This window comes from Vanessa tameamea, chromosome 5, assembly GCF_037043105.1.
Source record: "Vanessa tameamea isolate UH-Manoa-2023 chromosome 5, ilVanTame1 primary haplotype, whole genome shotgun sequence".
NCBI lineage: Eukaryota > Metazoa > Arthropoda > Insecta > Lepidoptera > Nymphalidae > Vanessa > Vanessa tameamea.
The window spans coordinates 8577705-8601933 of record NC_087313.1 but is presented as its reverse complement, the minus strand read 5'-3'; the positions used below and the strand labels follow the sequence as shown (position 1 = coordinate 8601933).

Below are 24229 nucleotides of genomic sequence, written 5' to 3'. Positions count from 1 at the left end.
TCTGAACTCTACACGCGTTGAAAATTATTAAAATAAACTTTATATAATCATAAACATTCTGCGTCACAAGGCCCGCCGCCCGGTGCGTGAGCAGAGGTCTTAAGCAGTATTCGGTGACCTAAGGCACTGCTTCTCAATTTATGGTCCGTAGAGCACTGGCCACTATGATCCCACGAGGCAAGCTTAAAAGTTCCATGGAAAAGTGTGAAACCTATATGCTTTTAGTCTTTAAAGATGTGTGTAATGTTTCAGCCCATTATTTGTTGACACTGGGTTTACCTGTCTGATGTTCAGATGACGTAATATCAAGACATGAAATGAAATTTGACACATCTTAGTGGTAGATCCCTGTAGGCTAAAAATGAAAAGTAACAATTGATAGCTAGCTGGCTATTTTTGCTTTTCCAGAATAGAATTATTTTTTAGTTTAATTGTTCCAAGCAATGAAACATATTTCTTTTAAGTCGGGCTACATTCAAATAGTTTAAGAACCACTGACCTAAGGAACTGGGTTGAAATTATAACTTGCGCTTGTTGCCCTCACTTTTACAATTTTGGGTCACTGCTTGATGTGTTATTAAACGGTAACTAAAGCTTTTGGTACACAATTATTATGTACTTTCACATTTCTCCTTATATAAACAGTGAGGTTTCAATAGTTAATTTTAATTAGTAATTTCATTATAATAATAATAAATATTGGACAACATCACATACATTACTCTGATCCCAATATAAGTAGCTAAAGCACTTGTGTTATGTAAAATTAGAAGTAACGACAGTACCGCAAACATCCAGACCCAAGACAACATAGAAAACTAATTAATTTTTTCTACATCGACTCGGCCGGGAATCTCGACCACGGAGGTCGTCAATCGTCATTATTTTAAATAACATTTTGAATTACAAAATATTGTTTCGACTGCGTAAATATTCTTCTTATGGATGGAAGCTTTACTATAAAATTTACAGATGTTTTACTCGCGGCTATTACAAGTACATGTACTCTAGATACAAGGGCGAGGCAAACAATTGTTCTTCGGATTTGCGGCGGAAGTTCTATGTTACATAGGAATAGTTTGCAGCTGAATAGGCAGACAGTTCGAATATTTGTTAAAATTGATGTAAAGTACTAAAGTAACAGCTCGAAAATATCCTACTAGGCCTCCTTTCCTTTTGAAAAGAAGTCTAGAAGATTATCCAATCACGCTGCTCCAATGCGGATTGATGGATACACTCGTACTTCTCGCTCGTGCGTATGGCAGCGTGAGGTCATCCCAGCTACTATCTTCCTCGGGGTCGTCTAAAACGGGACATACGAAGCTCTTGCCTCACGTTTCCACAGCACTAGGGTCACGCCCTATCTTTTAAAATCCTAGCATCGATACCCTAGGATGGCCCAGGTAACGCTCTCGTATCTCCGCCTATCATCCACTCCCGAAATTAGGTAACAGTTTATGAATAGATCCGCTACCTTCTCGATTGTTTTTCAATAAACCTTAACAAAAAAAATACGTGTCAGTCTCTGGACGCCCGGCAGAAGTGATAACTTAAAAAAGAGTTCTGACCGAAATACGGCTAGTGCTGTGGGCTAGAGTCAGTGTAGTCTGTCACAAATGATAATTTATCTAAAATTCATTCAATTGTAATAATAATAATAATTGTAATAAAATAATGTAATTCCTTTATACATTCTACCAAGACAGTTATTCGGCACTCTGCCGAATAGTAGCCGACTAGACGCCGACTATGTGCACGGACAGTCGGCTTAACCGGCCAGTCGCCGACTAGGCGGAACTTTATAAATGGAAATAAATCAATTTTTTAGTATTCAATTAATAGCCTTAGTTACTATTTAATGCCTACAACAGACTCATCGTGTAATATTAAATCTGCACATGCCTTGAAGACGCACAGTGAGAGATTTCATTGTTTAAATTTTTGTTTGAATATAACTTTCCCAAATACAAGATACATTTATTTATTTTGACCATTTATTTAAAGGGTACTTTTTACTACTTATGTAGGGCTTAACCTGCTTACGTAGGTACATTGTATGCGGAACTATAATTACGTATTCACAACATTAATTTAAACGGTAGAAATAATAGCACCTTAATTTAAAACATTTCTCAAATCGAGTTCGATATATCCTACATCTCAATCCTCAATGGACCTGTTTCATTCAATCGAACAATTTCCTTTGAAAGTTATTTTAATTGAGTTTTCCCACCTTATAGTTTTGTGTATTATAGTTGACTAAAATACATTGTTCCATAGTGATGATGTTGTCCTCCTGACCACATAAGATATTCTAGCACCAGTCAGTGTCAGTCAGTATCAGTGATAGTATACAAATACACCCTTTGCAAAAACGCACTGTCTATTCCCTCAGTCCTATAATCTAATGGGACAGCATTCCGAAATAAATGTGCTTACCAAGGTACAGTAAACATTGCCTCATAAAACTACCTTCACTGAAAATGTCAATAACTTTTATCGACCCACGAAATTGAACCAACCGCCTCAGGATTTGCAGACTTCTATTTGCAAAATAAATATAGGTTTCAATGTTTTTTTATTAGATGATTGTCGAAATAATCATAGTTGATGTTCAAAAATATTTTAAATAACAAATGCTAATGGAACATATACCAAAATTTTAAATTATGAAACCAGTATTAATAAAACTGAAGTTACAATTTTTAGAAGAACATTAAATTTGTATTTCTATTGTTTTATTTCAAGTAATTTAATATTATGCATTATTTACTTTGAAGTAATTATTACTATATTTACTGCTTATTGTTAATTATTATTATTTATATTAATACTAGCTAGTACCTATAATCCATGTAGTGTAATGTGGCATGCCAGACATATCTTTGTATAATATTCAAAACAGATGCTGAGAGAAATTATATACCATTACCATTATGAAAGCCAGTTTAAATAGTAGGCCAGTTTATCCACCATGTTTTGGTTAATTATTAATGATTTCATGTATGTTTGTTTGTTTAAATTAAATAATTTTTATATAAAAAAAGAACAGAATAGTTTTGCTAATATTTTATTAATTATAAACGTTTATCTTTACACCAGTTATTTTTAAAAATCCCTTTAACTTTAATCATATAAAAAAACAATATCTAAATTAATCAATTGTTGTGACCAAATTCATTTTTAACAAAAGTATCAATTAACGAGTCAAAACTGACAAACCATAAATAATAATTATAACAATATTAATCAATAACAACTTTATACACATGACTTGATGAACAAAATCTCTTTTTTTTATTATTTATGGTTATGTATTGGAAATGCAATATATTTTGCTTATGTTACTTTAAACCTCCTTTGTGCATAAATAAAAAATACTCAACAATTTTTCTCTTAGTCGACTAACTGAAAATTTAGCTAGTATTATAACCTTTGAAATAAGGTTGCACATTTGTATTATTAAAAAAAATAAAATTTATTTTCAGTAACTTTAATAATAAGTGAAATAAATCAAAATAACAGAATACAAATTGTTTAATTGCTTAAAATATGAATAAGTGTATAACAATTACATCGCCCATTTTAATTTCACATTCTCACATGGAACTTGCCAGCCTTCGTTACGTATTTAACGCCCTTAAAAGGTTTATATTTAGCGCCGTACATGTCCAGCCGGCTCACTCTGAGCCCACTGACCGCCAGCTGAGGTATTGTGAAGTGAACATTAATGCTTGGATTGGCGCCGGAAGTATCCGCACCAGAAGCCACTGACACCTGTAATTATTATTATGTATAGTCTAAGGTATTATATATTTAAGTATCTACAAATCTAAAAAGTAATTCATTACTAGTTAAAATTAAAATGGACAGGTCAAGTATTGCTTATTGGCCATATATATGATGAATATACTCATCATATATATCACTTGACTTGATTATATGATTACAGGTCCTTTAGTTTAAAATTATAACTTGTAATTAATTATTATATTTAAACTAGTTACGCATATATATACAGATGTATGACCATGTTCAATTACATAGTCAAGACACCACCACACACAAAGACATAACTGCCAAAGCGAAATAATTATATTTTTATTGAAATACGCCTAAATATTATTTTTATAAAGATTACATCCCAAATTCAATATAATCACTTCTCTACCAAAAGTTAGCCTTTAAAAGATTCCTGACTAAGCAATAATCAACTCTCCTGTTGGAAAGCAGTTGCACTGCATTCCGACAGGAGAGTTGATTATTGCAGTTAAAGGATTGCAATAAATACTACTTACACTTCCTCGTATATTGGGCAGTTTAGGTAGCTCAATGCGTCCTATATCCCAGAGTAGAACTTTGCTTACAGGGTCGTAAGAGTATTTACCCTGGTTGGCCGTCAGAGAACAATTTAGAACACATTTTGGCATACAGATTTCTAATGCGACATCTGAAATAGAAGTTAAATTAGAAAAATTATAAAATAGAAAAAAACGTTATGGACCAGTTCGACCAATCGAACGAACCTCAGCAATCGCGCGGTTTCCCGCGTTTTTTCAAATAATTTTAATTTTTTTGATCTTATGTAAGAACTATCGAAACTCCTCCCCACCCCCTTGTAAGAAAACATAAGTCATAATCGACCCCCCTCCCCCCCTAAATCGTCTTACGTAAATGAATGGCCCCTAAGTTGATTAGAAGCTACCATTGGCTTGTTACTTAAGAATCAAAAGGCTATGACTAATGGATAGTTTTTATGTTATAGGTAAGCAGGTAGCAAATGAGCGACCTGTTGATATGTGGTCATCTTCGCCCATAGAAAATGGCGCTGTATAAAATATTAACCATTCTTTACATGGCCAATGCACCACCAACTTTGGGAACTAAGATTTTATCTCCCTTGTACCTGTAGTTACACTGGGTCACTCATCCTTCAAACCGGAACACAACAATACTGATTATTGTTGTTTGGCGGTAGAATATCAGATGAGTGGGTGGTGCCTACCCAGATGAGCTTGCACAAAGCCCACCAAATAAATAAGTATTAAGATAAATGTATGATACCAGCGTTTCAACAACAAAATGTAAATGTCAAATTATTCTACTATCTGAAAGTGAAATATAAATTTACTTAATACAGCTCACAAAACTCCTTATCCGCTAGATAAATTGTAAGCTAAAGCTTATTAATATGATAGTTAAATTCAAACATACTTTCTAATGTTCTTCCCATGGTCTGTTTTGGTCCAACAGTCAGATCTAATCTTCCTTGATCACCATTATTCCTTAGAGTGAGGTTATGTCTAACATAAATAGGAATTGCAACAACACTCTGGGATCCAATATGGTAAGACATGAGACGGAAATTACCATCAGGCGGTATAAAAGACAATATTCTTTCAGACTGAAATAAAAATGTTTTGTTTTGTCAACCTTACCAAAATATTTTCTCAATAAAAAATGAAAACCTGAAGAGAAATGTTTACATAATAGTAGCGAAAGTAAAGTAATTTTACAACCCTTAATAGAATGCATGATTTTTTATCAATGGTTCGAGAATCAAATCAGGACAAGAATCAATAGGGTTTTTACATGCTTAATTTGTCATTATAACATAATTGACAGTATAAAAGAAATCTGCATGAGTCAGTTGACATTCTGCCACAAGTTTATCCAGCTCACAGGTCTAAGTAGAGGAGCCAGGTAGAACATGTTCCACAGTAACCCTTGTTACGGGGACTATTAGAGAGCATGATATCGTAAAATTATTCTATTTTAAACAACTTTTTGTTAACTAAAAACATACCTCCCAACGCTTAAATCTAACACAAGGATGGAATGAAACGTCATCAAAGAGACGCGGGTTCACAAAAGTTAGTGTTAAATCTGGCATACCACTCAGCTTGATGCAGCAATCAATCTGAAAATATTTTTTAAATAAATTAAATAGAAAATAAAAAACATATACATATACCATTTTTTTACAATATGAAGTACCCACTGCCACCAAAAATATTACACAAGCACAAATTATCGCCTATCGCCCCTTAAATACAATTAATATCTTTAAAAGAGAGGATCTGAATCCCATGTAACATAACATATGCTCTAACTGGTTAATTTAATTTATACTTCATTTTAAATAATATTTTAACAATTATCAATTAATTTAAGCAAAATTAAATATCTGCAATATCTTAATATAGAAATAAGTACCATATCCCATATAGTTGAGGACTGGAGTAAAAGCATGATAAGCTCCGTGACTAAGTGTGTTATAACTTACATAACCCTGTATTTCAGCTGACACTGTTGCACCACTTTTGTCAATTATAGCATCAACTTCTTCAATGACATCAAAATATGCTTCATTATTAGCATACTTGACACCTGACCTTCTCCACGGAACATTTGAAAGCTGACCGGAAGGCAATATTGATGACACACTAAAAACACAAAAAAACAACAATGTATTGACCTACAAATACTTCAAACATAATTTTATTGAAGAAATAATGGCATATCTTCTATATATACGTGCGAAATACAACTGACTGTCTCATCCTGAGATCTCTGAAACTTTAGGTCTGATTAAATTGATATTTAGTGTAGTGACTCCTATGACGACAGAGACTAGATCACTAAGAAAGGATTGTTAGAAATTTTAACAGAGAGAGGGGGAATTGGATATGGTAACTCCTTATGAATTATATGTATGTATTTACGTATGTATGCTTACATACACTGTACTATAAAAAATATTATAGTATAGAAAACAGAGTTAATAAATGTATGCCTACAAATATAATTCTCAAATTTTAACAAATAGCAGTTTATAAAATAAATATAATATATACAAGTAAAAAAACAAAATATCACTTATTTTAATTTAATTTATAATTATAAATAAGATCTCAAATATCAATGAATAAGTAATTATTCAGTACTTACTTTGATTTACCAGTAACAGTATTAGCAATTGTTCTCAAAATGTTAGGCGGTTTTATTAATTCCTTGAGAATATTACTCTCAGTGGCCAATGGAAAGCCATTGTCCAACATTTCATCTAGCAGCTGAAATAAAAAACAAACACCATTTCATATTTTATCATAACAAATATAAAAATATGTATATAAAAAGTTAATTATTACCTCATACACAACAACATAATTTTCTTTTATAATAGTCTCTGTGCAATCAGAGAAATAATCCTGCAATAACAATTTTACATTTAAAAATTATAATTATTGTTTATGTTATTGTTTCTATACTTTTTTAATTTTTAGAAAATACCTGAAAAGTATCTACAACTCTATGCAGAAACTCTATCACAAAAAGTGGAGCAACCTCTTGTTTGCTGACTGCTACAAGAGCAACCCCCCCTCGCTGAATAGATATCAAGTAATGATGGGGAGCAGCAAGCACAGGTGGTACATCCTATAACCCAGATACATTAAAAAAAAAGTATTATAACGAAAAAATTTATTGTAAACATTGGCTAAATATTTACTTCACTGTATTGATTACTTTTCTTATTGTACTATTTCAGAAATTAATTAATCACAGCATTATATTAATATATGGTTTACTTACGTTAGGTGAAGCTCTTTGAGCCTCTAAATAATAATCACATACTGATCGTGGAATGACGCTTCGCCAATGTTTTTCAAGAAACACATCACTGTAAAAAGTATTTTACATTGTAAAAAAAAACAATAAAACTGCAGTAAACAAAACTTGACTTGTTCATTGTATACTTACCCAGAAGGATTTATTATAAACAAACTGTGAATCATTTTCCCGTCTTTAATATGTTAATTTATTTTAAATTCACATTAAGCGTACAATGCTATTCTAACTACTACCTCATTTGACATTTCATAAACAATATTTTTTTATAATTCAGTAAAAGGAAAAAATTAGGTACACTTTCTTTTATATTATAAATTAAAAATTATAAATATAATTTTTAATGTGTGACTTTTTAATAGTATAAAGTATTAAAAAGTCACATCAGAACAGCACAAATGTGACAAGTTGATATTGTTGTATCTGACATTTTACGTTGACGTCCTACTCCTCAACAAATAAACTAGTGTTGCATATCGACAGTCCACTATCGATAGTTAAGGTGTAAGCGATACTATCGATATTCTATCGATAGTATTGTCACGTGTCAATATTATCGATAGTATCGACACTATCGATAGCTCCCCATGAGCAATACTATTGATACTATCGATAGTTTTTCAAATACATACTATTACTTTTAAACTAAACTATCGATAGTATTGATATTATCGATAGTTTTGTGCTATCGATAGCCAGTAATTTCCGATAGTATTTTATTTCTCAAGATAAGTAATTTAGTAGACCAAGTATAGTGTATATTTAAATAAATAAAATTAAATTTACAACTATATTTGATTTTAGAATTAAGACATTTTGTACGGAATAAGGAATAATGAAAAATTTAAATGCGATAAATGTTGCAGCTGTCAATATTGTTTGTGTTTGATTTATGAATAAACATTATAAATACTCATAACATTAAAAAAAACTTTTAGGAGGAGGTTGGCATGACAATGAAACTTCTTTGTAGTAATCTTGAGTGTAGCGATTAGAGTATATTAATTGCGAAAATGAACAAGTATTTAGAAGGAGAGGAGCAGTATAGTAAATTGTAACGAGTAGAATTGTGGTATATTATATTAATAGAATCTTCATGTAATAGGCGCGAAAAACTCTCATTTCTGAGATCATTTTCTAAACAATATGTAAATATGTTAGTGCAGTCTGAACACGTATTTTCGATTTTACGAACTGTTTTTGTTTCAGTTACTCTATTTTCTACTTTTTTATGTCTTTTACGTATTTCATGTTTTATGGCAGCTTGTAGTTGGTTTTCTCACTTCTCAGAGTTAAGAAGGTCAGGAGAGTTGGTTCGCTTTGCTAAAAAAAAAATTACAATATTCAACAACAAATCAGGACCTTTGATTCAAGGATGCCTTTTGCTTAAAATTATTTTAACCGAAACTGTCAAAACTAATAATTACAAAGCTTATAATTTTTCATTCCTAGTTTATTCTGACAATTACCTTAATTAACCAAATCAACAATTACAAATACAGACAGATTCCTTAAACCCAAAAAAAAAATTAGCGTTGCCTTGGAATTTCACACAGTTATAATTAATCAAAATATTCAACAAATAAACTTATCCATTTTGAGTGAAGTGAGTACGTTACTGCTTGAAAAGTAACCAAAAACTTGACAAAAAAACAAATACTACATGAACACTGGTATTAAAAATACAATAATTACATTACTTATATTAAAAAAACAATACTATCAAAAAATCGCTGGCTATCGATAGTCTAAAACTATCGATACTATCGTTAGTAGCAATAGTATCGCTACTACCAATAGTATTGCTTACAGAGAGCTAGCGATACTATCGATAGTATTGGTCACGGAGAGCTTTCGATACTATCGATAGTACTATCGATATCCTGAATAGTTTTCGAGGTCGACTATCGATAGTCAAACTATCGATAGTTTTGCAACGCTAAAATAAACCCTTTCACCACATTCACAGATATGTAATCTTATAGATTATACCTAGGTACTTTTCATACATTTAAATGTATGGGACTAACTAACTTTTACTATAACGTACAGTACGTTGTATGAACATGAACGTAGTATTTATCATGTAATTCGCTCATATAAAATACGAGTAAATACCAGCAGAATATCTATACAGAAATCTAGCAAATTGTTAAAAAATGATGTATCTTTTTAATCATCCGAAAATTGCCTTAAAATCTTTCAATCTCAAAAAACATGTTATAACATTACTTTTATATTAAAAATAAACCTATTGTAAATATGTATTTAATGAAGTCCTCAATATGAATACTTGTTAGATACATAATTAAGTAAATGCTCAATATTTTTTTTTGTCTTTTTTTAAAACTAACTAATTTATGAACTATAGTAACAATAATCGCTACTATGTTGTAAAGAAAAACAAATCATTTTTAATAACAATTTTAGCTTGCAATAGGTTAAATAATTTTCAAGAATCGATAAAACAATGAAATAGAAAGCAAAAAAAATTGTTGCTATTTAAATATAAAATTATGTCTTAAGAAGATAACATAAAGATATTACATATAGATATACCTACTTTTTAGGTATCATTGTAATTTTAATTTATTAAAACTAAATGCATGTTAGTATAAATATAATGATAATTAAAATATTTTTGTAAAAATTTATTAAGTTTTACAGAATTCATAAATAATAATCATATGAATAAATGTTAAAATAATCAATACAGCACTTAAAAATGACCCACTGCTATAGACTTAGGCCTCCTAACCTTAGAGAAAGCTTAGAGCTTACTCCACCATGCTGCTCCAATGTTGATTAATATAAGTAGCAGAATTTCATTTGACACATACAGCTTCATTTCCTCACAATGTTTTTTTTGGCCATTGAGCATAAAATAGTTTTAGGTTTCAATTTGCTTTCTTTAGTTCAAATTCAAATGTTGAATGCACTTGATATTATTTTTTCTTTTATAAATAACCAAGTTTTAACACAATTAAGTCTTAATGAACTATTGCATAAATATGTTTGTCAGTTTCCTTAATTTTACTACTATAAATCTAGTAATGTATCTGAACAATTATCTTATTTGCATTGTATAAGTGGATACTATTGATTAGTTTTAAGCAATTTAATTGTTTTTAAATATATAGAAACATAACAAAAATTTAAGAATAAGACTACAGATAAATTTTATTAATAAGTAATAGACCTAAAGCAAAGTATTGATAATGTTTCAATAATGTGTTTCTAATTAAATTTTGCAATATCTTGATTGAAATCATCAAAGTTAAGTATGTTATATTATTAAAAAATAATTACAGTGGATGTCTTTAACCAAATAAAACACCTACTTTTTTCATATTTTTTATTAAGTCCTCTTAAAACATACTTAACGGTTGGATTTAGCAACACGCTCCAACTCATCCTTTTTCTTAATAGCGTAAGAGTTTGATGAACCCTTAGCAGCGTTAATAAGTTCATCAGCAACACACTCCGCAATTGTCTTAATGTTTCTGAATGCTGCTTCACGTGCTCCTGTGCACAACAACCAGATAGCTTGGTTCACACGACGAAGTGGGGACACATCCACAGCTTGACGACGCACTGTACCAGCACGACCGATTCTAGTGGAATCTTCACGAGGACCAGAATTGATGATAGCTGTCACAAGAACTTGAAGAGGATTTTCGCCAGTCAGAAGATGGATGATCTCAAAAGCGTGCTTAACAATACGCACGGCCATCAATTTCTTTCCGTTGTTGCGTCCATGCATCATCAAGGAATTTGTCAAACGTTCGACAATAGGGCACTGCGCTTTACGGAATCGCTTGTGAGCGTATCTACCAGCCGAGTGTGGCAAGTATTTAGCGTATTTCTCCTTGACTGAAATGTAATCCTGTAGCGACATGTCTGAAACCTGGACATCGTAGCAGCTCCATCTCCCGAACAGTTTAATTTCGGGAATGTCAGCCGGTTGTGGCAATGGCATGCTGTCGATGGCCATGCTGCCCGCCTCGGCACCATCATCGTTCCAGTTTTCCTCGGTCATTGTGAACAACTAAAATTAAATAAACAACATCACTAATGCCACTATATAAGTCACTTTAATCGAAAAATATATAAATTGAGTAGAAAAAATACATACCTTTTCACAAATTACAAGTTATAACCTCGTGTTGTCAAAAGAACACGAGCAAAAGGAAGTTAGCATTACGTAGATTTTCAGTGTTGGTATCATCAAAAACTTGCCATTAATAAAAATTACCTAAAAATAATTAAAATATAATATTAACAACGAAATATATGATTAAATAAATTAAAATATTTCAATGATTTGGATTTCCATGATGATATAATAATATAAGTCAAATAAATATTACGAATAAAAGTGATAATAAGTTTTAAAATGTTATTACCAACTTAATGTTACATATTTTCTAGCCAGGACATTGTGTACTAGACAAATAAAATTAAAAAAATCGTTCAGACCATTTGAATAAACCTTATTGATTTTATTTTTTATTTTAAATACACCATACAAAAATATTTAAGCAATCTATAAATACATTATTATTTACATAATGATCGGATACTCTTACTGAATGGTATTTTGACACTAATACAAAATGTATGTCTTACACTCTTAGCAGTTTGCATAAGACATAACTATTAACTAAACTCATTATATATTATAGTTTAATAGGTTATATTTTGTTTTATTGGAGATATATAAATATTTTTTGGATTTAAAAAATAAAACTTTTCAAACAATTTAATATACATATTATATTATTTACCCACGCCCTTATTCATAAATAAATAAATTATTTGAAGAAGATGGATAGTTGTAGACGTGAACAATAGCTTGTATAACTTTTATAAAAATTATAGATCATTGATTAATGTTTGCTTTAATATGCCTTAAATAAACTCAATAGTCAATATTAACGGCAAAATCAAATTAAAAATCCTGTTGGAAAAGTTACACGCTTTTCACCTTTTATGTATGATTTACATAAAAAACCCAAAAATTGCGAGGGACTCGAGCACACAGGGTTCCATACGATCAGACAGACAAACCAACACTGATGTAACAACAAATTTACGGTTTATTTGATCACAAGATATTGCTTTTAGCCAAATTCCATGATTCTAGGTCAGGAAGTACCTAATAGATTTTGATTTTATTTGCGAATGTATGGACATGCGATATAAACGACCGTATCTTCTGATTGCGAGGATTTAAATGTTTATTTTTCACGCCTTTAGTGGACCGCAGACCTAACGTTTATCATGTTAAAAAATGATTAAGGGTCTCCATTCCGTTTTTTTCCTAGGTACTCCAAGTCTTTAAATTCGCTCCTGAGAGTCAGACATACAACTGTCAGAGGTGCTCATAGATTCTGACTTGTTTTAAGTTCTAATCTCACCAAACCAGTATAATTATTTGTATTAAATTTGATTGATCTCTGCTATCCCAATCCTTTCCCCTTATACAATGCAATGAAGCTTGCATGAAGCATAAAATTCAGAAAATTTTATTAATTTTTATGGACAAGTTACACTTAAAATGTATGATTCTAGTGAAACTTATTTGTTTCTCAATAGAATATGTTTATAACGACAGTTTATAATTTTACTTCCCTAGACTGTCGCCATAAACAAAAAAACATACAGTTATTTAAAATACAAATAAATATAGTATATTAGAAAAATAACAGTTTGTATTATGTACAAATATTTTTATGTTCACTTATGCTTAATTAACTATATTCTTTCTTTATTATATATTATTATAACTTAGTCTTTAAAAATTTTATAGTATATTTCAATTTATCCAGAATTCATTACCAAAATAGTGCTCTACATTTTTGCTATTTCAATCATTTTTTCAATGGATGTCAGTTTCTCGCGAGGTTTACCAAGTTTTTTACCTTCTTCACACTCATATTTATCAATTTTTTCCCAACCACTCCAATCTATTACCGGAGTATTCTTATTAATATCATTTTTAACTCCAGCAAATCCATCCTTATTGTAATTGTTATGTTTTTTTAAATCCTCACAGATTAACTTTGCAACTTGGAATGCATTACTCATTGTATGTAAAATAACTCCTACAGGTCCTGTACCTAGCCATCCAGCCACATAAAGCTTTGCTATTTCACTGTCTTCGTTGTTTGAAACTCGACCATTTTCATTTATTACAACACCATTAGCACTAAATGGTAAATCTTCAACAACTTTAATACTTTTATACCCAATGCTACGAAATGCAAGAGAACAATTTAAAATTTCTGTTTCATTTGTTGGGATACATTTTTGATCTTCTATTCTGTCACCTTTTAATTTGTTAACTATTAATTCTATACCACTTAAGTAATTTTCCGAATTGACCAAAAATTTTTTTGGGCTCCTAAAAAATATTGGTTTGAAAGACTTTTCATTTTGATCACTAATATCATCATTTTCATTAAGTGATTTAAGCATAAGCTCTATCAATCTCTTTTTAGGTCTCTGCAAATCTTTTACAGCTTCTGCAACACCTGCAAAATCCTTTTCCCTCCAAACTGTTGCACAATTTTTAAGTTTAATTTGTTCACGGAGTTCTTTAATTGTAAATGCCACATTTAGTGGGCCTCTTCTTCCTACAAGATATAATTCTTTGAGTTTTGATTCTGCTAATGCTTGCAGTGCATACTCTGTAATGTCAGTTTTTTTCAAAGTATCTAGTGGTGACAACAATATTCTAGCAACATCAAGTGCTACATTTCCTTGACCAAGAATAGCTGCTACAGGTCCAGATAAATCAACCTGAAATTTATTTACAATTTTTTTGTATAATATATTTAAATTATACATCTATATGAAAAACCTATATATTTTGGCATACCTTAAGATCTCTATCTCTAGGATGACCATTATACCATCCCACAAAATTCCTTGCAGCAATTATATTCGTAGCATCTTCATTTTCAATACCTAAAGTCTTATCTTCCTCTGCTCCATAAGTCTAAAAATGTGTTTTCTATTACATTATTAGTATAAAAAAGATATAAAACTGAATAAATATTTCAATATTATACCAACAAAACAGCATCATAATGTTGTCTCAATTGTAACAAATTGATATCCTCTCCTAAGGTTATATTTCCATAAAAATTAACATTTGTTTGTTGAGCAAATTTAGTAAATTGATTTATAACATTCTTTACTTCTGGATGATCAGGGGCAACTCCATACCTAACAAAGAACAAATGATCAAGAACAGTGCGAGTGGCATTTATATTATAATTATTGCAAATTGCAGAACAGAGTAAAAGTAGGTCGTTCAATTTCTAGTAACTCTATTTTATGTACTAATCACATAGTCAAATCTATGCATATATTTGAATACTTTTTACTACAATATGTTGTAAGATTACGGTAAATTAAATATAACTACAAACCGTACTAATCCGAATGGAACTGGCAGCTTTTCTATAATATCAATACATACATTCTCCAATTTCTTAGTTAAATGCATTGCTGCGTAAAAGCCAGCAGGTCCTGCGCCCACGACACATACCCGAGGCACATTTTTATAAGATGAAAACAACCGAAAGGTTGATTTAAATGGCTTAAAATTCATTATTTCTTATCAAACAGCTGACTTTAAACGTATAGAAGTTTTATACATAAATATAAAAAACAGAGTGTCCCAATATTATTATTTTATGTAACATGACAGTCTTTGATATTTTAGTTTTTACCTACTCTTTATATTCAAAACAGTTGATTTCATATTCAAATTTCATGCATAATTTGAACAAGACAAACAGTACTTTTGCCTGTAGCTATACTGATATAAATGTCAAAACTAAAAAGTTCAAAAGTCACAATAGATACTAGTGTTGTCTTTGGTGTTTGGACTTTATTTGGCATCATATCTGTCCCTAAAATGTAACGTTTCTAAAGCCTCCAGTACAAGGTAGGCCGACATTTTTTGGAATCAGGCTAAGTTTGCGTGTTTCTATCATTGTTGTGCGTACTTCAAAGGACCCTGGCGCGTAATCATTTCGTATTTTAGTATACGATAAATAGATGTAGTTACGATGGTTGCATGGAATTGAAATTGAATTTAAAAATTATAAATTTGAAAATAATGAAGCCAAAAACTGTAAAATATAATAAATTTCAGTTACTGCTTATATTAATTCCCATCATCCACAAGGCTGAGATATAAATGATGCATCGAACCATATCCCAGCTTTATTTGCCTAAATTAGTACGCAATAGACTTATTCGTTGGGCCTTTTTAATCGGTGACTATAAATGTGACTTACTACCAGTACCAAATTCGGACTTAGAACCATCACTAACAGAAAACGGTGTATAAGAAATAACCTAGAAAATAGAAATCAGAACTTCATTAATAGAAAAGATATTGAGCCGAGAAACATCTAAAGACCTACTTTTGGCACACGGTTGCCAGTGACAAAGTGGAGAAACTTGGGCTATGCGCATGATATAATACAGCTTAAATCGTAGTGAGACAAAGAAGTAAGTATTCCAAAAGCACTTATAAAAAAGTCCTAAATTATTATAATCCTACCTAAGAAGGCACCCAGTCTTATCTGCTATAAAAACACTGTCATATTTTATGTATGGTGGCCGTAAATTGATGAGGACATTGAGATTTTTCTAAAAAATAATGTCTTCCTGAAACTTACAGCTGTCAGGAAATCAGGCCGAAAAATACAGATCTTCCAATTTTCACGTGGTATATACCTGAACAAGTATGGGATAGAGTGCATATAGACTTAGACCATTATATTATGTAGAATTATAATTTATACTATATTTATTTATTATATTATCTATTATAATTATATAGAATTGGACCATTTAAGATTATGTATTGGCTAAATTTGTGCGCCTTCGCAAAATGGTGTGAATTGAGATGAATGAAGAACGTTACTTCAAAAAATAATTTCACTTACCGAAATTGCATACTTTGCACACAACTACTGGCAAGTCCCCAGCATCGATAATGTTTAAAAGGCAGTTGAACTGCATATTATCTAATAGTCAAACAAAATAAGAGGAGAAAATTACGGCACCAACAAGTGAAGCCCAACATTATTTCATCTATGCCTATATACCAACCGGGTGAAGAAGTGTATATTTAAATAAAATGGGAGAAATAGTGGCAACTGTATATAAAAACAAGTACCTTTACGTAGTAACTACTTAAGATGAGAGGAGAAAAGGAGACATGCTCATCACATGAAACCACGCTTTACTGCTACTCCACTTTCCACATCTAGATCATCATCCACATACATACCACCACATACATCCACACACAGCTATACCACCGTCCATATATTTACCATCAAAACATTTTGCATCAACACTAATGCTTCTTCCCTCATCTCACATATCCTATCAACAACAGTTTATCCGCATCCACAACACCAAGACCGACCGTGACAACTTCAGTTTCAACATTCTTACCTCCGGAGTCTGTAACTCCAATAACACCACAGCTAGATCGAAGAGATTTAAATAGAGCGAAATGATAAAACATTATAAAATGACGTGACATTTCTCACTACCGGGAATTTTTATTCGCTTCTGTTGATCATTACAATGTTCCGCAAGCTCTTTATTCTCTAAATTAACTAGTATGAAATAAAAGACTATTGAAGCACATATCGTATATTGACGAACAATCACTCGATTAGGCAAAAAATAATGATAAAAGATTTTCTCCCGCCGACTGCCGAGAGCTATGGTTCTTTACTATAATATGTACTCTGTGGTTTTCGTTTCCCATTTCTCATTTGACATGAGAATTCTGTCATTGTCATTAAAATATTAAAAATTAAAAAAATTGCATTTAAAAGTTGGGCTATTTTATAAAATAAATAATAATTCTTAATTGTACATTATACAGTTTACTAGTACAAATATTGTATCCAAAATAATTGTTGAATTTATATGTAATTATTAAATCTTTATAATGTCTCATGTAACTGACATGAAAATTCTATTTTCTAGGTTGTGTTCTATGAAAAATGGGTTAGTATGAAACAAACAATTTTTACTATAATTATTAACGTATTCAACGTAAGTTTATAAACACTTTTAAATGTTCATGCTATCTTCCTTTGATTTGGTCTTTAAATTAATTCTAATATGTAAAAAAACTGATAGTTATAACGTTTCTTTAAACCTATTAAAATTGTTGTTTTTTGTTTTTTAATGATTTAAACATAAAAATATACTAACACTTAGAATACGAAATGATGCAATATTGAAATAACCTTTCATAATATTTAAAAAAAAATGTTTGTAATATATTTTTATTTGTAGCTTACCATCCTTCAAATATGGAAATAGAGCATTCAGTCAAAATGTGGAGAAACCACCACAACCATTACCAAAAGGTAGTGTTAGTCCTTTGCCACCATTATCTGAGCCAATGCCAAATCTCCCCCCAGTGGTCTATGCTTCTTCAAAGTCTGAAAACTACTGTACAGAAGTGACTACATTAAGTAATGGATTACGAGTTGCATCAGAAAAGAAGTTTGGTCAATTCTGCACAGCTGGTGGTGAGTTACCAGATCATGTTTACACAAAAATACATATCATTGCCCTTTCCATTTTTCAAAGAAAATGGCAGCATTAGAGATATATCTAACTAGTTAAACTTAGATTAGTATAAGAAATGGACACTATGTACAAGTAGGATCTGCATTGGATACCATTACAGGAAAATATGTGTCGAGTAATTCTTCATTAATTATTACTATTAAAAAAATATATATAAAATAGATGTTGCTAATGTAACAAATATTTTGTTAGCGAAATTGGATAGATCACATCTTGACCAATTTTACTTTTTAATCTTAATTTAGACTAGCCTACCGAGTGAGAGTTGTATACATAGATAAATGTTTTGTAAAATGTATAAATCTTCTTTAGATTGTACATCATTATTGCAATATTTAAATACTTTATAAAAAAAATCAAGCTATGTATTGTAGAATCTTAAATTATGAGTTAAGGTTTAATCTTATATACTGAACAATCATCTGCCTTATAAATAATTTTTATTTATATCAATATTTTAATGTGACTTTGATCAGAAACAGAAAGTAGATGTTAGTGAGGCTTAACTGTCTGTTAAATACAAATTGATTTATTTTCAGTTGTTATTGATTCCGGACCAAGATATGAAGTTGCTTATCCTAATGGCATTTGTCACTTTCTTGAAAAACTGAGTTTTGGAGTAAGTTTTCATTTATTGTAGCGATTAAGACATATTTTTTAGTATATTTTAATAATATATCTTTATTTATATTAATGCAATATTCATTTTTTTCAGGCAACTCACAAATTTTCTACCAGAGATGTTATGCTAAGAGAATTAGAAAGACATGGTGGTATATGTGACTGCCAAGGGTCCCGTGATACCACTGTGTATGCTACCAGTGCCGATTCAAGAGGACTTGAAGCCATTACACAGGTAAATTTTATAAAATTAGTATATTTTGAAATTAAAATATGGCAATTTTTTTTTTATTGTAAATCTTTTGTGTTTTGTTTTCCGTTTGGGTTAAGTATGCCATGCCATAATCAGGAACAGACTAGTCATAATGGGGCAATGCACATCTCAGGGCCACTTTGCCCTTTCTGGCTTCTTAAAATGCTTATATTATATTCAACTACAGTAAAATTTTGTTCATAATACTGATGGCTACTATTTGAGAACAATTTTATTCATTCAGATAAGAGAAATATTTGGCTTCAAGAATTTCATTACCAATAAATTTTTGAAAGCTTTATTTGGTTACACCCAATTTTGGTTAGCCTAAGTGCAACCGTAAGTGACCGTAGTACGTTAGGGCGTCACGGTAACATGCGAAAGCAATCCCGTGGCGCATACCTAAGAGACGAAGAGGGTACCGCTGGATATTCAGTGAGTATTACGGTCTACCAGGACGCACTCGGCGTCATGGTCTCAGGCAATTCCCACATAACACCGGGGAAACGCGTAACGCGTTTTTCCAGCGAGATCAAAATTAAAAAAAAACGGTGCCGCCTAGCCGATGGGATCCATTAGACATTTGCATAGTCTGCTTAATGTATAATCCGGTCCTGCTAGTAACTATATAGAAATACATTGTTTATTTAATGTTTAATATCTTATGTATTTATGATATATAATTATAATGTATGTTTATAGGTTCTAGCTGAAGTCACATTGCGACCACAGCTATCTAATGATGAAATAGAAGCTGCCAGACAAGCAGTTGCATTTGAACTGGAGACATTGCAAATGAGACCCGAACAGGAAACAATATTGATGGACATGATACATGCTGTATGTGTTTAATATGTACATAAATTATTATAATGAGTGATAAGTATTCTCCATACTTGGAATGTTCTGCTTATCTACTTAAGTAAAGTTATGTGTATTATTTGTTGTTGCTTCAAAGGTTTTAGCTTTTTTTAAGTAAAAGTACATTTTTATTAACCAGCTGTTGTTTGCATAGAATGAACTGCTTGCATAAAATATTTTTTACTATGGAGGCTAAATGATTAGCAATGATTTATTCTGATAGTTAACTAAAAATAATTATGTAGTGATCAAATTTAGTTTAGTAATTTTAATTAAATGTTGTCTTACAGGCTGCATACAAGGGCAACACACTCGGCTTACCAAAAATCTGCCCACAGGAAAATGTATTTAAAATAGACCGAGGTGTAATACTCAATTACTTGAAAAATCATTACACACCAGATAGAATGGTAGTCGCAGCTGTTGGGGTAAGTGTGACGAAATTGATCTCAAATTTAAGTTACATTAACACAGGAAAAGGTACCAGTTTGATGCACCACATTATACACTAGTAAAAATATATAAATAAAAGAAGGAGTTAATGGTTAGCATCTGTATAATAATATGTTATTTTTGCAGGTTGATCATGGACCATTTGTTGAATATGTGCAAAAATATTTTGTAGACATGAAGCCGACATGGCACACTGAAGATAGTGATTCTTTCAAGCCTCAGATAGACAAATCAATTGCACAATACACAGGAGGATTGGAACAAGTAAATATGAACAATTTTAGATATATATTTACTACATACTGAATATTCTTACAAATTAGATGTTTTATATGAAGATAATAAATTAATTAATTCATTGTCAATTAATTCTTAGTAATTTTTTCATTTATTAAAACACATCTGAATGAAAAAATTACTTAATTTTGCCCCTCTTACAAAAATGGCCACGAGTTCCTTTAGTACCCATTGAAGAACTATATCCCAGAATGGCTTCTATGGATTAACAATGAGGTTCTCCCTGTATAGTGTATTTTGTTGATAGTATTTGCTACTAAGGTTGATAAAAAAATATGACTCAACATTATTCATGAAACATATTTTGATTTCAGGAAGAATGTGAAATACCACTCTACCCGGGATCCGATCTACCTGAATTGTCTCATGTCGTTATAGGATTAGAAAGTAAGTACCAATATCCAAGTTAAATAAAATTATATTATACAACAACATTTTACATGATTGGAAATCATCAAGAGATACACCAACGATTTATAGAGTAAACAAAGCACTCTAAAAAAAGATTGTGTAAAATTATGATTCCTTTATCTATACATATATGGAAGAGTTTATTGAGACAGGCAGTAGACAAATACAACATTACGCTGTAACCCACGCGGGTGGAGAACATTTAACGTGGATGAAACCGCGCGGAATAGCTAGTTATTACAAAAATGATTTGCCCTATTAATAAACGATAGTATTTCTGTCATTAAATACTTTAATGAAATTTCAGGCTGCTCTCACGGTGACCCTGACTTCGTGGCCACGTGTGTGCTCAACATGATGATGGGCGGTGGCGGATCCTTCTCCGCCGGTGGGCCCGGGAAGGGCATGTACACCAGACTCTACACTAATGTGCTCAACAGGTTACACATTATGTTATATTTTAATAAACTAAACTGCTCGGTAGGTATTCTAAAGCCAAGAAGCTGTCTTGTTTTAGTTCGATGGTGGAGAGCAGTTTAAATGCACTGTTTATATAATTATTATTAAAAAAATTATGGTAAGGGCCATCCCCTTGTCACATATCGCTCGATGTAAGTCCGCTGAATGTTATTATTACTAAACTTTGAGCTTATTTAGATCAAGCCGTAATGGCTTAAGGAGTGGTTTACCCTAGCCAGTGACAATGTGTACGTCCTTCGAGTAATAGTGATTTACTCTCAGATAATCTGTATGCTAATCTGCTTTCTTTGTACATAATATAAAGCATGTGTTACCAATGTAGTTACTGAAAGATAAATTATGCTATTAAATGTTATAAAATGATCTTTGTGTGGCAGATACCACTGGATGTTCAACGCGACGGCGTACAACCACGCGTACGGCGACACGGGGCTGTTCTGCGTGCACGCCGCCGCGCCGCCCGCGCGCGCGCACGACACGGCGCTGCTCGTGGCCCGCGAGCTCGCCAACATGGCCGCCAGCGTCGCCGACGCCGAGCTCAGGGTACGCTGCCCAGTTCCGCTTGTTTCATTATATCTACTTTTTGACTTACACAAAAAAACACAACATAGCCGTACTTGTACTCGATCAATATCTGTTGATCGATTAAGTAGATGTCGACTCTTTTTCTAACAAATAACAATGCTTTTATTTTTTTAACCCCTTTAAAATATAGAAATTTAATTTAGTATGCTTTGTGGAAAATTTATATTATAATATTGTAAAAATTCAAAATAACGATAACTCTTGGTCTTACAGAGAGCGAAAACTCAGCTGCAATCCATGTTACTGATGAACCTCGAAGCGAGGCCGGTGGTCTTCGAAGATGTCGGTCGACAAGTTCTAGCGACTGGAAAAAGGAAGCCACCATCTTTCTTCATCAACGAAATTGGTTAGTTTAATATCTATAATTTATTTAAAGAAATTTTAAAAGCATTGTACACCAGTCAACCTAATAAGAAATAAATTAAGTTTCTAAGACCACTAAACATTAACATTCAAACAAAATTTAATTACATACATAAACGTAATATAAATACTATAAGGAAATAAATATGGTAAAATAATATAATAAATGTTTTAAAATTCCATATAAATTATCACTAAAACTATAATAAATAAATATATTTGTTTTACAGAAAAAATAACTGCTGATGACATTATCCGCGTAGCGCGCCGCATGCTCAGCAAGCGGCCGTGCGTGGCCGCCCGCGGGAAACTCGTGCACTTGCCCAGTTTTGAAGATATCCAAGCCAATATGACTCTTAGTAAGAGCGAATCTTCACCTCAAGGCAGGCGGCTAAACCTTTTCCGCGTTTAATAGTATATTCTAGCCTATGTTCTCGTATATTTTGGCGTTAAATAAATTTATTTTAGTCTTATTTTCAATTGTTTTTTTATTTTATATCAAAATCTCTTTAAACGTTTCTAAATATTAATGGTATTCGAAACATGATTATCTTATTTATAATTTTATATCCAACTAAAAATCCATGAATACAATACGATTTTAAGAAAGTATGTTCGAAGTATATTGCCTACCAATTTCAGTTATAGATCTAGGCACGAAGGCGCGCCTATTCAAATATTATCCGCGTGCATTAATATGTAAATACAAACTAAAGACAGCAAAAATATACAAATGAGATTATATTTGTCTTATTTTATAAATACGTTTATAATTTATCATGGTAATTTCTAATTGAGAAATACAAAAACTAATGGACCGATTTTGAAAAATCTTTGTACACTGTCACACTGTTCACAACAATATCATATTTTTGTTCCTCTTAGTCCATTAAAACACGAGTACAATTGAAAATATTCTCTAATTTATTGTTATTCTTTATTCTGATTATTGCTCAATTTAATATAGTGTAATTTTAGTAGTTCGGGATGGCAATAAAATTATGTTTTTTACAATGATGCTCCAATCTCTCTATATATCTTTTACAATCCCTCACAATCCTCCAATTGTTTTCCTTATTTTTAAAATAAGAAATAGTACTACATGCCAGTATTAAATGTTATCCCATAAAATAATATTAACTAAAGTTGTACAAATTATTGATCAATTAATTACAATAATAATTGTATATATTTATAATATATGATATTATTAATGATATAATTAATTATAATATCTGTTACGAGACTAGCCCTAGCCTCCATACGGAGCTACGTCATAGGATATTATAGTTATTATTATGTATATATTAATAATATATGATATTATTAATGATATAATTAATTATAATATCCTATGACGTAGCTCCGTATGGAGGCTAGGGCTAGTCTTGTAACACTCGGCCATCCTGCATCCGCGTTCGCGTCCCGCGACGCCCTTTGTTCTTATCAGCTTATTTTATTTATTTATTTTGGGTCACACAGATCACACAGATTTTTTTTTTTGTAGCAGACAGATCACACAGATATATATATATTTTTTTTTTGTGTGTCACACAGATCACACAGATTTTTTTTTTTTGTAGCAGGCAGATCACACAGATATATATATATATTTTTTGTGTGTCA

General features: G+C 31.4%; 3 protein-coding genes across 4 annotated transcripts; 1 reads left to right on the top strand and 2 right to left on the bottom strand.

Annotated features, from left to right (window-relative positions):
- Nucleotides 1-3477: 3477 nt before the first annotated feature.
- LOC113392276 (AP-3 complex subunit mu-1) lies at nucleotides 3478-7875 on the bottom strand. The gene is made up of 10 exons (XM_026628623.2): nucleotides 7762-7875; nucleotides 7594-7681; nucleotides 7294-7437; nucleotides 7152-7211; nucleotides 6952-7073; nucleotides 6287-6446; nucleotides 5807-5920; nucleotides 5215-5404; nucleotides 4299-4450; nucleotides 3478-3777 (listed from the first exon to the last, which is right to left on the bottom strand). The coding sequence occupies exons 1-10, from the start codon at nucleotides 7794-7796 to the stop codon at nucleotides 3592-3594; spliced, it is 1251 nt and encodes a 416-aa protein (XP_026484408.1). The 5' UTR covers nucleotides 7797-7875; the 3' UTR covers nucleotides 3478-3591.
- Nucleotides 7876-7994: 119 nt separating this feature from the next.
- On the top strand, nucleotides 7995-23083 carry LOC113392597 (mitochondrial-processing peptidase subunit alpha). Of its 2 annotated transcripts, XM_064220896.1 has the most exons (13): nucleotides 7995-8009; nucleotides 17490-17685; nucleotides 17980-18218; nucleotides 18819-18898; nucleotides 18995-19135; nucleotides 19856-19993; nucleotides 20305-20442; nucleotides 20594-20731; nucleotides 21079-21151; nucleotides 21483-21615; nucleotides 22033-22198; nucleotides 22454-22586; nucleotides 22834-23083. In XM_064220896.1, exons 2-13 carry the CDS (start codon nucleotides 17627-17629, stop codon nucleotides 23013-23015), a joined length of 1620 nt encoding a protein of 539 aa, XP_064076966.1. In that variant the 5' UTR covers nucleotides 7995-8009; nucleotides 17490-17626; the 3' UTR covers nucleotides 23016-23083. The 2 variants fall into 2 exon arrangements, with proteins under 2 accessions (XP_064076966.1, XP_026484881.1); XM_026629096.2 differs by lacking the exon at nucleotides 7995-8009 and having other exon boundaries at nucleotides 17449-17685.
- On the bottom strand, nucleotides 10962-15313 carry LOC113392297 (NADPH:adrenodoxin oxidoreductase, mitochondrial-like). The gene is given in 5 exon segments (XM_064220801.1): nucleotides 10962-11721; nucleotides 13533-14433; nucleotides 14513-14632; nucleotides 14706-14862; nucleotides 15069-15313. Coding segments are annotated over 5 exon segments (2073 nt in total). The 5' UTR covers nucleotides 15251-15313; the 3' UTR covers nucleotides 10962-11008.
- Nucleotides 23084-24229: the final 1146 nt, after the last annotated feature.